This window comes from Pristiophorus japonicus, chromosome 4 (genome assembly GCF_044704955.1).
Source record: "Pristiophorus japonicus isolate sPriJap1 chromosome 4, sPriJap1.hap1, whole genome shotgun sequence".
NCBI lineage: Eukaryota > Metazoa > Chordata > Chondrichthyes > Pristiophoridae > Pristiophorus > Pristiophorus japonicus.
The window spans coordinates 208,027,906-208,045,237 of record NC_091980.1 but is presented as its reverse complement, the minus strand read 5'-3'; the positions used below and the strand labels follow the sequence as shown (position 1 = coordinate 208,045,237).

At 45.1% G+C, this 17,332-nt stretch overlaps 1 protein-coding gene across 4 annotated transcripts in view; it reads left to right on the top strand.

The window, feature by feature from the left end:
• prkd1 (protein kinase D1) overlaps positions 1 to 17,332 on the top strand; it is a 438,838-nt gene that overhangs the window by 371,752 nt on the left and 49,754 nt on the right. For 2 of the 4 annotated variants that reach the window (XM_070879017.1, XM_070879015.1), the window contains one exon: positions 16,517 to 16,540. The exons of the other annotated variants lie outside the window; for them this stretch is intronic. In XM_070879017.1, coding sequence (XP_070735118.1) covers positions 16,517 to 16,540 — 24 coding nt within the window. The remainder of the gene's footprint in view (positions 1 to 16,516; positions 16,541 to 17,332) is intronic. 4 annotated transcript variants of the gene reach the window in all.

Genomic DNA, 17,332 nt, shown 5'->3' with positions numbered 1-17,332 from the left:
CCCCAAGGAGTCTGATTGGTGCCTGATGAAATGCCTCCAGTGCAGAATCTCTTGATCAACAGAGACCAATTGTAGATAAGTAATACAGGTTGAACCTCCCTTATCTGGAACCCTCGGGACCTGGTCTGTTCTGGATTAGGGATTTTTCTGGACGAGGGGTGGTCACGTTAAATTGGATGGTACAGGTTCTGAGCAAGAGGATATTGGGCCTGACTGGCTTGGGGCTGAGAGATCATGGGGGGTGGTGGGGGGGACAGTGGATCACTGGGTCCGGCCAGCGATTGCGAGAGTCAGCAGCGAGGAAGGTCTTCAATTTGTTCATGTCGGAGTTCTGCCCACGTGCCACCTGGTGGCCGGGAATGGTTGTGGACGAGGGGTGATTCTGGTTAAGGAAGTTCTGGGTAAGGGAGGTTCAATCTGTATATTGAAATGGTACGTTGTCTTTGTGTGCAATATTTGGAGAGAAAGTGGACTGGTGCATCGCATATATATGAAGATTAGCGATGTGGGTTCATTGGGCCTAAAATTTCGGCCTCACCGTACGAAGTGTGTACGGACTCGGCGAGGCCTCACAAAAGCTGGTTTTCAGGGTGCAATGCTCATGTGCCAAAAACCGGCTTTTCCGATCTGTCAAGATTTCTCTAGATAGATCCTCCGCATCCCTGGGAGAAGGACATTCGCGCGATGAGATTGGGTTATTTGCCCAACTCATATCCAGCGAATATCCTTCAAACTTTTATGCCTGGTAAAAGCAGGCACATAGCTTACTTTTACCAGCGTAAGAGTTCTAAAACATAAAAATTACATTTAAACACTCATTTTCATATTAAAAACCATGTCCATTAAGATAAGTTTATTTTTAACACTATTAAAACACATTTAAAAAAAATGCCCCGGATATATTTTTTTCGAAAACATTTAATTACATTTAATTTCAATTAATTTTAAATATGTGAGGTGTTTTATTTATTTATTATGCTGAGTTTCGGTGTTTTCTCATTGAAAGTAATGGAAGTCCCACGTGACTGCAGCTTTTCGTACGTACGTACGTGAAAGGAATCTTCCCATGCGCTGTGCAGCGAATCTAGGCCTCCAACAGGGATCTCTACATTCCTCTGGGACCACCAAGTACTTTCGTAGATTTTTTTTTGGGTCACAGGCGTTTGTACGAAGGAAACCTCCGACCACAAGTTTCCCCCAATATGTCCAGCCGAGACCATTGTAGTCTGATCCCTCAAAATGAAGTCACAAACAAGTTATTATCTGCCTTCTGAATGGAAAATATTCATGATTCATTGCCCTACAGAGTGCTTTCTATTCATAACAGATGTTGCTGTTATAATTCAATAGTAGTTTGGGTTATTTATTTTATATGAAGATTATTACAAGCACAGGCAGTACTTCAAAACTTCTTACTGTTTTATATTTTCAACCTGTCATGTATTCAACTATCATTGTAACCCATGTATAAGCTGACCTAAGTTGTACACCTTGAGAACATTGACCACATGGGGCGAACTTGTGGGAGACATTCCTAAGCTGGACTTTCAGGTATAAAAGGGCAAGCTCCATCCACCTTCATCACTTGAGGTCTTGGTAATAAAGGTAACTGGTCACAGAGTGACCTTCTCTCAAGAATGGTACTCGTGTGCATTTATACTGTATAGTAAGGTCATATCATTGGCGAGGAGAAACTGGGATTTAAATCACGCGAGCATGGCCACTAGCAGCACAGAAGAGAGGTACTGTGTTGGTGATGATTGGGACGACTTTATTGCGAGACTACAGCAAAGTTTTGTCACTAAGAAATGGTTGGGACAGGATTTGGCTGACAAATGCAGGGCTCATCTCCTGACGGTTTGTGGATCCAGAACGTACTCCCTGATGAAGGAACTTCTAGCGCCAGAGAAGCCGGCGGACAAGACGTTTGAAGAGCTCAGTAAGTTGATCGGCGAACACCTTAAACCGGCGAGCAGCATGCACATGGCGAGACACCGGTTTTACACGCACCGGCGGCGAGAAGGGCAAAGCGTTCCAGACTTTGTGGTAGATCTCCGGCGACTGGCGAGCCTATGTAATTTCCCAGATGCATGCAGAGCGGAGATGCTTCAAGACTTTTTTATTGAGGGCATGGGGCACGCTGGGGTTTTCAGGAAACTGATTGAGACCAAAGATTTGACCTTGGAATTGGCAGCTCTGATAGTCCAGACATTTATCTCAGGGGAGGAAGAGACCAGAATGATGTATGACAAAAATCTTGACTCAAATGCGGTAAACGACCAGGGAGTCAACATTGTTAATGCAGCACACAGTTCTCTAGGCAGACAAGGCAATCGGACATGCCCCAGCATGTAGTCAAACCCAAAGGGGGAATTGAACAGAGACAATGGCTAGCTGAACGGCGATTCATGCCATCGCAAGGGACAATGCAGCCAGTAATGGGGCCATCAACACCTGTTAATGGTGCGCTTAAGGACAGTTACAGAGACAGTCAGAGACGATCGACTGGTAATGGACCTTTTGTTTCCAACAACGGGGTCTCCTTGTCAGAACGGCACCGTTCAAGCCAGCCTCAAACGGCCAGGCGGAACGAGCAGTGCAGATAATCAAACAGGGGATGCTCAGAATCCAAGGGGGTTCCCTACAAAACCACTTCTCACGCCTCCTGTTGGCCAATAGATCCCGACCACACTCGCTCACAGGGGTTCCACCCACAGAGCTGCAAATGAAAAGGACGCTTAAAACCAGGTTATCCCTTATACACCCTACTATGAAAGAAATTGTTGAGAGCAGGCGTCAGTCGCAATGTGACTACCACGACAGGAATGCGAGGACGCGATGTATTGATGTCAATGACCCTGTTTTTGTCCTTAATTACGCTGCAGGGCCCAAATGGCTTGCAGGCACTGTGATTGCCAAAGAGGGGAATAGGGTTTTGGTAGTTAAACTTACCAATGGACAAATCTGCCGCAAGCATTTGGATCAAACTTAAAGGAGGTTCAGCAACCCCATAGAAGAAGCAGAGGAAGAACACGACGTAGAGTTTACTCCACCACAGGTGACCGAACACCGGAACCAAGTGGAGGAGAGCCCAGTCACTGTGGGCAGTCCGGACAGGCTTGAGGCACCGCAAACAGCAGACACTCAGGTCAGCGCCCAACAACCGGAGCCCCAACTCAGGCACTCTATAAGGGAGCGTAAACCACCAGAGAGACGTAACCTGTGATCCCAATAAGACTTTGCGGGGGGAGGTGATGTCATGTATTCAACTATCATTGTAACTCATGTATAAGCTGACCTAAGTTGTACACCTTGAGAACATTGACCACTAGGTGGTGAACTTGTGGGCGACACTCCTAACCTGGACTTTCAGGCATAAAAGGGGAAGCTCCACCCACCTTCATCACTTGAGGTCTTGGTAATAAAGGTAACTGGTCACAGAGTGACCTTCTCTGAAGTATGGGTCTCGTGTGCATTTATACTGTATAGTAAGGATATATCACAACCCATTATTGAAACATCTCTAAGTATTCTGGCGACTTGACTCCCATATACATGCACAAGGTTTCTATATCAGGTATCAGTCAGGTTAACGTACAGCAAGTATATTGTCTGCTACAACTGAAAGGCTTCAGATCACATCTTACTTTGATAACATCTCACTTTGAGAAGACTTGAATATCATCTGAACTCCCTCAATAAGTATTTTGTGTGTTACAATTACTTATTTTTTCAGCTTGTAAATTTGACATAAATAAAGCAGAACCTTCCATTGCAAGAACTGGCTTTGGTCCTTCAGGACCGCAGTGCATGCTGCAGTAATATTCTCCCAGATCATGTGAACTATGCTGGAGTGTTGCAGGGTAACTGGTTGTCTTGCTGTTACTGATTTATTGAGAAGCAAACTTGGATTCTAGTAATGGAAGGTATAGGCATGTTTTTCTGAATTTCTCGCTCTCCAAACTCCGTTACTGCTTGCTAGTCAAATTTGATGAACGGATTCTGCTCTGTGTTCCATCAGAAGGATGGTTCAGGCTTATGAAAATGACTTACAATGAATATTATATTTCTATTCATACCTTGAACTTCTCAGCATTTAATAAAACATCAAAAACTGAGGACTTTTAATAAAGTTATGCCTTAACTGTGTGGTGCTGTTAACGCAACACTACACATTATAGAACTGAAATGTGGTCTGTGTTTTTTCAAATAAAGACTGGGACATATTTTCCCCCTAGCTAACTTGAAAATTGCATATACTTTGGAAAAAAAACTTTAAGCGAATGTTTCAGATTTGTGTACATAAACACGTGGGGCCACCTTGAGCAAATATAAACATTTTAAAATATTCAGGACTGGAATTTCCATTCCTTTCCGCCCATTTACCGCCCGTGAGCCGCCCGAATATCGCCAACGGTAATTTCGACAGGTCAATTACCGCTGGCGTTGAACGAAACCGCCCACCCACATCTATCGCCCAAATACCGCCCAAAATTCACTCCAGAGTGAAATCTAGCTAGACGCCCATTTTTACCACCTGTTACCGCTGGAGAAACGTACCACCCACATTTCACATTACTTACCTGACCTTATCTCAGCGTTATGACGCCATTTTTGAAAATCGATCATTCTTTAGGAAAATGCTGTGTGAAGTTGCTAGCAGTCTAAAATTGATTTCTGAAGTAGTTTATGAGGGATTTTGAATATATTGAAGATTATAAGAACATTGACTTTAATTCAAAGAAAATTTGTGAACCTCTGAAAATTTTTGAGTGCTTTAAAAGAAATGGGGCCTGTACTTTCAGTGCCAATGTTGCTAAGTACTTACATGATGCAGAATAGAGTTGGAAGAAGGTTAGTTGAAGAGCATTATGTGCCCAATCAAATAGGACATAGACTCTTGAGGAGGAGTAGGCCTTACCCGCAACAAAATTACAGGGAGCACCGCTTGTACCTGCTCCTGACTGATACGCAGTGCATTAGAAGGCTGCGCTTCCGAAAAGAGGTCATCACTGAGATATGCCAGCTCATTAAGGCAGACATGTAACCTACCAGCACCATCAGGACCGCACAGCCTGTCGAGATGAAGGTGACTGCAGTACTTTCCTTCTGTGCATCCGGCTCATTTCAGGCATCAGCTGATGACATATGTGCAATCTTTTAGTACGCCACACGTCGTTGCATTCATCAGGTAACTGATGCACTTTACGCAGACAGGATGGACTTTATTAACTTTCCAGTGACGAGAGAGGCACAGCGTGAGAGGGCATTGGGTTTTTCGAGAAAAGCAAACTTCCCCAAGGTCCAGGGTGCAATAGACTGTACGCACATCACCCTGCGAGCACCTTTAGAGGAAGTGGAGGTGTACCGAAACCGAAGGGGATTCTACTCCCTGAATGTACAACTCGTTGTTGACCACAAGCAAATAATCATGGCAGTAAATTATAAATTTCCAGGGAGCATCCATGATGCATACATCTTGCGTGAGAGCACTGTCTCATACGTGTTTAAGAGTCAGCCACAAGGTCACTGCTGAATGCTGGGGGATAAAGGATATGACCTTGCCAGCTGGCTCATGACCCCGCTACGGAAGACTCAAACAGAAGCCGGGAAGTACTACAACAAAAACCATATAGCCACGTGCAATATCATTGAAAAGACAATTGGAGTGCTGAAGTAACGCTTCCAATCTTTGGACCACTCTGGAGGCAGCCTGCAATACCATCCTGAGCAGGTAGCTGAGTTCGTTGTGATGTGTTGCATGTTGCACAACTTAGCTGTCAAGAGGGGACAGAAATTGCCAGATGGGATTTCCGGTCCACCTCAGGAGAGAGAAGTGGAGGAAGAGGGGGAGGAGGAGGAGGAAGACATGAACATCGAGGAGGACGAGATCGAGGAGCCTGGTGATGAACCCATGCCACCACCCCCCCCTCCTCCCACCCCCCGACACCAGAGGGGAAGCCTCATGGTGCTTTAGTAATTGCAAAACTGATACGTCAGCAGCTCATAAATTAACGTTTTACTTGAACGTTGAGAGTTACATTTCACCCTTGTATGTCCATGTATGTAACCCTTACAATGATTGTTACCTCTCATTTTCCAAAAGTGAGTGAGACACTGCACAAAAATGGTTCAGTTGAATAATAATTTTTTATAACATTTGAAATATGAAATTTAAACAAGTTTAAGATCTTAAATAAAATAAAATAATAAATCATTCTTTTTCAATTAAATCTGATACATAACATCATAGGCGGTCCCTTGAACGAGGATGTTGCTTCCACATGGGTTCACAGATGTTTCAATGAAGGACCCGATATTCCAATCTGAAGTCCAGTTGAAGAGGTGGAAGATGCCTGTGCGTGGATTTTTTTATCGTGTGGTGACCGTTGCACATCAGCCACCACACGGGCTTGTCAGAGCTAGGCCTTTATCCAGTGGCAAGGGGTAACCAGGACGACTGGGGACCTACTCTGCTGCACGGACCTAGTGCGCACACTTATCGCAGTGTGGGCTGGCCCGTGCTGTCCCTGGGCCCTCGGCTCTCCTGGACCCCGTACTCTCATTTGCCGCACCTCCGCCACAACCTCTCACTGCTCCTCTGTCATGATCTCTCACCACTCCTCCGCCACAAACATTCATCGCACCTCCGCCACGATCTTTCACCGTTCCTCCGCCACAAAAACATTCGGCGCACGTCTGCTGCGATCTCTCACCGCTCATCCGCCCCGACCATCCCGCTCCTCCGCTGTGCCTGGGCCCGCCGATGTTCCTGCCCACGCTCCAAACACATAAGCCAAACATTAACAACATTAATGACAAAAACAACAAGCAGTAAAACAACACCTCCCCCCACCTCACCCTCCAAGGATTCTACCTGCAGCTACCTTTCCCAATGCCTTTTCTCCCCAACCCCTCTCCCCATGACCCTGCCCTCCTCCTCTCGCTATTAACATCCCTGGCCACGTCGGGACCAGTACTTCGTGCAGCGGGGCACCTCGAGCGCAGCTGCTGAGGAGTGTGGGTCAATGGCAGTGCTATGTGTGGAGGGTTTGGAGAAACTGGGGATGTTGAGGATCCGTCTTCAAAGTCAGAAGAAATTACTTCTTCCTGATGATCAGGTGCTGTCGCCATTGGCCATATGGTACCTTGGGGTACAATGCCATATCCCGAGACCATCAATTGCCACATGACACTAGCATTGACGAACTCGTTGTTCTCCCTCACTGCCGCAATCAGCTCCGCCATGTCCTCCGATTGATGGGCTGCTAATGCCGCGATGTTGTCGGACAACCCACCAATGGCCTGGAGGAGTTCTCGACCCACGTCAATGCTCGCCCTAGACAGCCCCACCATGACCAGGTTAGCATCTGCCTGTCGTGTAGCATTCCTGCCTTGCCGGATCAGCTGCCACGGATTCAGCATGGGGGTCGATGTGCAACGCTGCATGCTGCTTCGTCCCGCTTCCTCGGACCGGAATACATGAAAATCGGATGCGGACGAGGAACCGGTGGCCGCAGGAACCGGTAGCCCACCAACTGCCCCCCCCCCCCCCCCCGCCGCCCCACACTCCACCACCACCGCCACAAAAGTTTGAGGATGTCGATGTGATGCACGTCCTCTTCTTCCACCTTCTCCTCCTCAGGTAAATGCTCTCCTGCAGCTCTCTGGGAGGGACAGTTGGTGCAGACGGCGGCTGCTGCTCCTCCTCCTCCTGTGCAACTGTAAAACATAATATTAGTGGTTAGCAGCAGGGGAAAGGAAGAGTCAGAGATGACATGAGTGCACTCACATTGTGCAGGCGTTTGTAGAGGAGCAACACCGCTGCATCATATATTACCAAGAATCATTACATGAAACTATCATAAGCAGAGTAGACAGAAACTGCATGACATAACAAAAACTTGAAGTCCCAAACTTTATGTTGCTTTCCAAGTGACAGAGTGTGATCATCCAAAAGTTATGATTCATGTCAAAATTAACAATATTTCGTGTTCCCAGCATTACATTACATTCTATGTTATATTGACATAACATTGAATTACATGGCCGCAGCACAACCCAGGGATTATGCAGGACTTACCCTCCACGAACACCGGATCAGCACCAACACGTGTGGCCGTACGATCATGGGTGCCTCTCAGGGCTGCAGCACACTCCTCCAGGTCAGACAGTTCAACCGTCTTCAGTGGACTCCGCCCGCTTTGCGGAGCTCTGCCCTATTGCTAGCTAATTTTTTCTGCAAAGGTGACAAAAGCTATGTGTAAACTAATTTCACAGCTACTATTATGGAACACATAGATAGACATCCCCAATTAACCACCCCCAGTCCTTTCCTCAATGAATGGGCATTTATGTACCATTAGGACGCAAGTAGTGCATGATGAACACATCTAAATATAGAAGACTAGCGCAATGAGAACGATGATGGGAAATTATGCATGACACCAAGCTTTACAACATAATAAAATGTGGCAGATCTGCCTTAAGGGGCCAATTTTCATCAGCCCACTGCTCGCTGTTGCCGACTACTGCCTACTGCCACCAACATTCCTCCTGCTCATCCGTCCAGTGGCACTTTGGAGGTGGCCTGGAGCGGGTGGGAGGGGAGAGCCGCCGGGAACTGTCTGCTGACATCAGCGGATGGCCGGGTGGCACAACTGAGCTCCCGTCCGCCGAGCTCCCAGATTTCTATGGGTGGAAGTCGGTGGGACTGAGCTCCCGCCCGCTGCCACCCAGATTGGCGACGTATGTCTTCCATATGCCGACCGCCGACCTTCGCGGGATCTTCTTCATGAATATCCCGCCCAAAGTACCGTCCGGTATCTCGGCAGCCATCGGCGGCACTTGGGCAGGCGGAAGCCTTGCTGAAAATCGGCCCCTAAGAGTAATTAGTCAGTGCATGATAAAAGTTATTACTCTTGCTGACCAAACGATATCGTTCCACTGCTTGCAGTACTGGTTTGCCCCCCGCATGACGGGCGCGGCAGATGACACTGTACAGCAAAATTCTAAAAGGACAAAGGGTGTTAAAAAAACAAGCCTGAAGGCTTTGTGTTTTAATGCAAGGAGTATCCGTAATAAGGTGAATGAATTAACTGTGCAAATAGATGTTAACAAATATGATGTGATTGGGATTATGGAGACGTGGCTCCAGGATGATCAGGGCTGGGAACTCAACATCCAAAGGTATTCAACATTCAGGAAGGATAGAACAAAAGGAAAAGGAAGTGGGGTAGCATTGCTGGTTAAAGAGGAGATTAATGCAATAGTTAGAATGGACATTAGCTTGGATGATGTGGAATCTAAATGGGTAGAGCTGCAGAACACCAAAGGGCAAAAAACGTTATTGGGAGTTGTGTACAGACCTCCAAACAGTAGTAGTGATGTTGGGGAGGGCATCAAACAGGAAATTAGGGGTGCATGCAATAAGGGTGCAGCAGTTATAATGGGTGACTTTAATATGCACATAGATTGGGCTAACCAAACTGGAAGCAATACGGTGGAGGAGGATTTCCTGGAGTGCATAAGGGATGGTTTTCTAGACCAATATGTCGAGGAACCAACTAGGGGGGAGGCCATCTTAGACTGGGTGTTGTGTAATGAGAGAGGATTAATTAGCAATCCCGTTGTGCGAGGCCCCTTGGGGAAGAGTGACCATAATATGGTGGAATTCTGCATTAGGATGGAGAATGAAACAGTTAATTCAGAGACCAAGATCCAGAACTTAAAGAAGGGTAACTTTGAAGGTATGAGGCGTAAATTGGCTAGGATTGATTGGCGAATGATACTTAAGGGGTTGACTGTGGATGGGCAATGGCAGACATTTAGAGACCGCATGGATGAACAACAACAATTGTACATTCCTGTCTGGCGTAAAAATAAAAAAGGGAAGGTGGCTCAACCGTGGCTATCAAGGGAAATCAGGGATAGTATTAAAGCCAAGGAAGTGGCATACAAATTGGCCAGAAATAGCAGTGAACCCGGAGACTGGGAGAAATTTAGAACTCAGCAGAGGAGGACAAAGGGTTTGATTAGGGCAGGGAAAATGGAGTACGAGAAGAAGCTTGCAGGGAACATTAAGACGGATTGCAAAAGTTTCTATAGATATGTAAAGAGAAAAAGGTTAGTAAAAACAAACATAGGTCCCCTGCAGTCAGAATCAGGGGAAGTCATAACGGGGAACAAAGAAATGGCGGACCAATTAAACAAGTACATTGGTTCGGTATTCACTAAGGAGGACATTAACAACCTTCCAGATATAAGAGGGGTCAGAGGGTCTAGTAAGGAGGAGGAACTGAGGGAAATCCTTATTAGTCAGGAAATTGTGTTGGGGAATTAATGGGATTAAAGGCCGATAAATCCCCAGGGCCTGATGGACTGCATCCCAGAGTACTTAAGGAGGTGGCCTTGGAAATAGCGGATGCATTGACAGTCATTTTCCAACATTCCATTGACTCTGGATCAGTTCCTATCGAGTGGAGGGTAGCCAATGTAACCCCACTTTTTAAAAAAGGAGGGAGAGAGAAAACAAGAAATTATAGACTGGTCAGCCTGACCTCAGTAGTGGGTAAGTTGATGGAATCAATTATTAAGAATTTCATAGCAGTGCATTTGGAAAGAGGTGACATGAAAGGTCCAAGTCAGCATGGATTTGTGAAAGGGAAATCATGCTTGACAAATCTTCTAGAATTTTTTGAGGATGTTTCCAGTAGAGTGGACAAGGGAGAACCAGTTGATGTGGTATATTTGGACTTTCAGAAGGCTTTCGACAAGGTCACACACAAGAGATTAATGTGCAAAGTTAAAGCACATAGGATTGGGGGTAGTGTGCTGACATGGATTGAGAACTGGTTGTCAGACAGGAAGCAAAGAGTAGGAGTAAATGGGTACTTTTCAGAATGGCAGGCAGTGACTAGTGGGGTACCGCAAGGTTCTGTGCTGGGGCCCCAGCTGTTTACACTGTACATTAATGATTTAGACGAGGGGATTAAATGTAGTATCTCCAACTTTGCGGATGACACTAAGTTAGATGGCAGTGTGAGCTGTGAGGAGGATGCTATGAGGCTGCAGAGCGACTTGGATAGGTTAGGTGAGTGGGCAAATGCATGGCAGATGAAGTATAATGTGGATAAATATGAGGTTATCCACTTTGGTGGTAAAAACAGAGACAGACTATTATCTGAATGGTGACAGATTAGGAAAAGGAGAGGTGCAACGAGACCTGGGTGTCATGGTACATCAGTCATTGAAGGTTGGCATGCAGGTACAGCAGGCGGTTAAGAAAGCAAATGGCATGTTGGTCTTCATAGCGAGGGGATTTGAGTACAGGGGCAGGGAGGTGTTGCTACAGTTGTACAGGGCATTGGTGAGGCCACACCTGGAGTATTGTGTACAGTTTTGGTCTCCTAACCTGAGGAAGGACATCCTTGCTATTGAGGGAGTGCAGCGAAGGTTCACCAGACTGATTCCCGGGATGGCGGGACTGACCTATCAAGAAAGACTGAATCAACTGGGCTTGTATTCACTGGAGTTCAGAAGAATGAGAGGGGACCTCATAGAAACGTTTAAAATTCTGATGGGTTTAGACAGGTTAGATGCAGGAAGAATGTTCCCAATGTTGGGGAAGTCCAGAACCAGGGGACACAGTCTAAGGATAAGGGGTAAGCCATTTAGGACCGAGATGAGGAGGAACTTCTTCACCCAGAGAGTGATGAACCTGTAGAATTCTCTACCACAGAAAGTTGTTGAGGCCAATTCACTAAATATATTCAAAAAGGAGTTAGATGTAGTCCTTACTACTAGGGGAATCAAGGGGTATGGTGAGAAAGCAGGAATGGGGTACTGAAGTTGCATGTTCAGCCATGAACTCATTGAATGGCGGTGCAGGCTCGAAGGGCCGAATGTCCTGCTCCTGCACCTATTTTCTATGTTTCTGTGACACCGCCTCTGCGATCTCTCACCAGATTCGTTGATATACAAGAGGGGCAGGTTTTCCAGGCCCACCCCGGGTCAATTGCTCCCATCGAGCCTCAACCTCATGCACTAGTGCTTCCTGCGCCTCCTTTGAGAAGCGCATAGCCCTGCTCCTCCCTCCTAGCTCTCGCTCCACCTCCATCACTTCTTCTCTTTGCATTTTATATATATATATATATATAATTATATATTTATATATTTTATAAATTATATATATATAATTGATTTATATATTATTTGTTCTTTATTTATTATTATACTTTATTTTATATATTTTATATTTTTGTATCTTGCTGGTCAATTTGCCTTCTCTGTCTCTCTCCAAAGTTCTCTCTCTCCCTTCTATACCTCCTCTCTGCGTATGCGCAGGTTGACCATTGACCCCCGAATCCACGGGAAAAACTCTGCACATGCACAGTCGCCCATTGCTTGGGACGCACCAGCCTTACTAAAGGAAAAGAACCGCCTCTGCTTGGGGAGCTACCACCCGTTACCGCCACCGCCAAAATAAATTAGGCGAAATTTGGGGGTTCGAATCTTAGCGAATTCCGGCAGTTCTAAAGACGCCAACCGCCAGAATACAACCAAGATGTGCGCGGTGGCAGTATTAATGGAAATACCAGCTCTCAGTCTTGTCAGTTCAATCAAGTCTAACTCCAGTTTCCATGTCACACCCAATCATTCTATTTCTTCAATGCATACTCCCATTCAATTAAATTACTGGCTCACTCAGAGTAAAGTGTCCCTAATTAACATTAAGCTGAAGTCCATTTCATGGTGAATTTTACCCCATTAGATCCTCTAAAGGATGATTTGGATGTGAATCCCACAAATAAGATTAAGATATTTCAAATTCATCTTGATACTTGGTCAGCTGGATGTCATCTTACAGGAACTTGACTGTGTTCAATTCACTGGTCAAATAGTTGATTATTTTCACTAGAATTTCAATGACTTTGCGACCAGGTTTTCGCCGCAATTTGACCCTCCGCGATGAAAACCCGGTCGGCGGGATCTTCGGGGTACCATTTTGCGATGGCACTTCCACGTACCGCCGGGGAGAGGAGCGCAACACCGCAAATTGCATTTGTGATCGATTTTTGGCTCTCTCGGGACCGGTCTTCTGCGCTCAGAATACCGTCAGGTTCAAACCTGCATTGCAGCCCTGCCAGCAGCGGTAAGTATGAAGACCTGCAAAAAAGGTAAGCTAAAGTTTTTATTTTTTAATTCCTTTTCAGCGATTTAGTAGATAAGGGTTTTGTGAATGTTTTGTTGTTGTTTCTCCCCCTCCCAAGGCCTCTCTCGCAGCGTTATTGGCTCCGGACTAAAGTTGCTGAAATTCACGAATCCTAGTGCAACGCCGATTTTTACTGCTGCGCAAATTAAAGGCCGAAAAGCGGGCCTAAAAATGGTAGCGAAGCAAAAACGATAATTTTGGCGTAAAGCTACCATTTTCGAAATTGAAATTCTAGCCCTTTCTCTTCTGGAAAAAGAAGCTCAGGAAAGGGGGTGCTTTCTGACCTTGTGCTGAGCAGCTAAAGGATTGATGTCATCTCACAGTTCACTGATTCTGTAGTTTCTTTCTTCTTAGGCAGTCCCTCATATCGAGGATGTGATGTATTTGCAGCCATGCTGTGCACCATGTAATTATATGCAATAGCCAACAGATGGGGAAAGCCCGGGAGGCACACATTACTGCACCTCGTGCTGCCTCCCTGTATAAAGCAGTCTCCCCCTGCAGTGCTCACTTTTAGAGTTTACATTAAACCTAAAGGTCACAAGGTGATCAGCTTCAGCATGGGCCATGTATGATTTATTAAAGCGATAAGCATACGTACAGAGGATGACTTGTTTCCACACCAAAAAGGGATGAGTTCACAGGTGTTTCAATGAAGGACCCGATATTCCAGGTCGCAAACTACATGTTGAAGGGTGGATGATGCCTGTGCGTGGATTTTTTTAACGTGTGGTGGCCGTTGCACACCAGCCACCACATGGGCTTGACAGAGCTAGGTCTTGGTCCAGTGGCAAGGATTACCCAAGACAACTGGAGACCAGCTCTGCTGCACGGACCTATTGCGCACACATATCGCAGTGTGGGCTGGTCCGTGCTGCCCCTGGGCCCTTGCCTCAGCTCGGCCCCGAACTCAGTTTATGCTACATTAGACAATACACCTAGGTATTGCAGTCACACACATGGACGGAAATATGCTCTACTCTGCAAAATCTGACCTGATGTTTTCCTTTTATTGACCAACTGAGAATGCGACTGTTCAGCAGTAGTCTCCTTGTTAATTAAACGGGGCTCACAAACGCTCTGCTACATCACTAAAAACCTGGGTGGATTGTCCTTGATTAATGGCTGTGATTTAGTTCTGGATTCACACATTAAAACACCATCTAAGGATCATCCAGGATCATTTTGTAATCAAATGTCAGAATATGTATTATTGATTTTAACCTGACTGCCATGGTAAAGGTGCATGGGTCAAACCAAGTACAGTCCTCACCACTTACACCATCCATGCTTATCCAGGGCAGCTACCTAATTCGGGCAAATGGTGATAACCGTTTGTCATTACCATTGAATTCAATTACAAAGGTGCCACTTATAACACATAAGCTTTTCGCACCGTGTTAAATTGTGATGAAGTACTTTTAACTGTTCACCTGAGGAGCTGACTGCCTCAGTACTGTTGTACCACTGTAATGCAAAATGTTTTTGCAAAAAGGAATCCATTTGGTACAAATCACGTCAATTGAAAGCATTGTCCACCCGTTTCATCCGTCTTTAATGACCCGGGAGCAGCTGATTGAAGCCGCCCAAAGACTCCACTTTCTGACTGTCTCCCACAATTATTAACTAGATTATAATTAAATTTTAAGCAATAACATCCTTTATTAGAAAGTAAAGGATGGGTACCCATAATTGTTAACAGCTGATGGAGGCTACAGGCAGTTTCAATCAACTGTTCGCTAAATACACATGATACGTTGGTTTCCAGTTAACTAAATCATTATCCGATACAGAGGGACCAGAGGATCAATACATTTTACCAATAAGCATGCAGTCTGCAGTACTATACTATAGAAAGTTGTGGGTTCAAGTCCCACTCCAGAGACTTGAGCACATAATTCAATCTGACAGTGCAGTATGAGGGAGTGCTGCACTGTCGGAGGTGCGACTTTTGGATAAGATGTTAAACCGAGGCCCCGTCTGCTCTCTCAGATAGACTTCATTCAAAGGGTTGTGAATCTTTGGCATTCTCTACGCCAGAGAGCTGTGGGTGCTCAGTTGTTGAGTATATTCAAGACTGGGATCGATAGATTTTTAGATACTAAGGGAGTCAAGAGATATGGGGAAAGCGCGAGAAGGTGGAGACAAGGTCGAAGATCAGCCATGATCTTTTTGAATGGCAGAGCAGACTCAAATGGCCAACTCCTGCTCCTATTTCTCATATTCTTATAATGTAAAAGATATCATGGCACTATTTTGAAAAAAAGCAGAATAGTTATCCCCGGTGACCTGACCAATATTTATCCCTCAACCAAAATCACTAAAACAGGGCACGAAGCTTGCAGACATCCGCCACCGGGACGTCCCTTAAAGGTGAGGGCTTTTGCGCCGCGGGCCGCCATATTTTTTCACGACTTTTCCATTGACCTGACAATGGCGGCCCTCGCTTCAACCAGTCCACCATCATGCAGCCCGGCACTCTGTTTTGGGTGCTGGCCTGCTGGCCCGGTCGATTGCCTTTCTGGTGGACCAGTGGCAGCCACTAAAGGGCCTGCAGAGTGCGCAGTGACCCTCCCCTTTAAATGAAGGGGAGGGGAGTTGTAACGCTGCACTCCCAAGAGCGGCACTGCACTCAGCACTGTGCCCCCGCCCCGGGATCGCCCCTCCAAGGATGCAGAGCACCGGAGACAGTCCTTGCAGGGGCACGCGTGCCCAATTCCATGACAGGGGCAGGACTTCCGGGCCGGTCCAAAAAAGTCCCAGCCCGGAAGTTTACTGCCTCCGATCGGGGTGAGGGGCTATTTTGGCCCCTTTATGTCTCAATAAACCTTCAGAACTGACATCAATGTACTTTCCAAAACCTGAAATAGCTCTTAATAAAAAGTTGTACCTTATTCACACAATTACATATGAAACCTTGTTCACTGCAGCAGAGAGTAATTTCAAAGTTGCAATTTAATCTGGAGGATCAGAGGATGTCCTTAAAGCTTTGTTCTTTAATTGATATTAGGGGAACTGTGAATCAGATTATACCTTTGTAGCTCACCCTTCTGTGAAATATTCCATATATACAATGGCCAGAAACCAAATAGCTAACATCTTGACCACCTTGAAGAAAATGGATGAAAGTGAATTTTAAACACTGATGGCTTCAATGCAGTAACTAAGTCTGATGTGATGAGACATTTTTAACCCTAGTCTGTAAGCCTAAGTATTAAAAGCCTGCACTAAAATATCCCCTCATTTCTGTTTCTTTCTTTGTGTATTTCCACTGTGGGTTTTACTTTCTGCTTCTTGCTTCAGCCTCCCCTTGGGTCCAACACTGGGGTATGTACAAATTAATATCTGCTACCCATACTAATATTTACAAGGAACAAACAATTCAGTTATCTCCATCCACATAACTTACGATCAGATGTTACAGTAACCTCAGTAACAGATCTAGAAGATCATTAACATCTAACAATTGAATACGGTTTATTCTTCGATTAAGGATATCAAATAATTCATGAGTGCCAAATTTAGAGTGGTATATGTAGGTTCCCTCATGTGAGAAAAATTCTATGTCCAATGGTTAGTTATTGAGTCTTTATACAACAAGTTTAGTACATATTTTTACTTAATTTTATTTGGGGAATATTTAATTTTTATTAGTATTACATGATAAGTTAATTTAGCATTTTCCATGATATTTAAGTAACTTTGGCAGAGTCCTAAAACAGGATTGAAGTTACAAATTCAGAATGCAGCCCCCAAAACATTATTTTAATTTGTCACAAAAATAGTTAAAATTTTGGCTGCCTGGCTTCATGAGAGTGTGAAGATTTTAAAACACATGCCCGGTATTGATATTTGCCAAAGGGAAAAACATAACCCCTTCACTAGGCCTTACCAGTAATGCTACAGAGGGTGTGTTTGCATATATATTCTTTAATATTAAGGTCTCAGTGAGCTATAGAGTTAGAAATTTAAAGTACAGTCTATTACTGTTCATTCAAAGACATTTCTGGATGAAAAAAATGAATTATCTAGTAGTTCAAATTTTTTTGGTTTAATTACGTTGCCAAGTTACTGGATAATTCACATTGAACAACTTTAAATTAGGAGTAGACTATACCT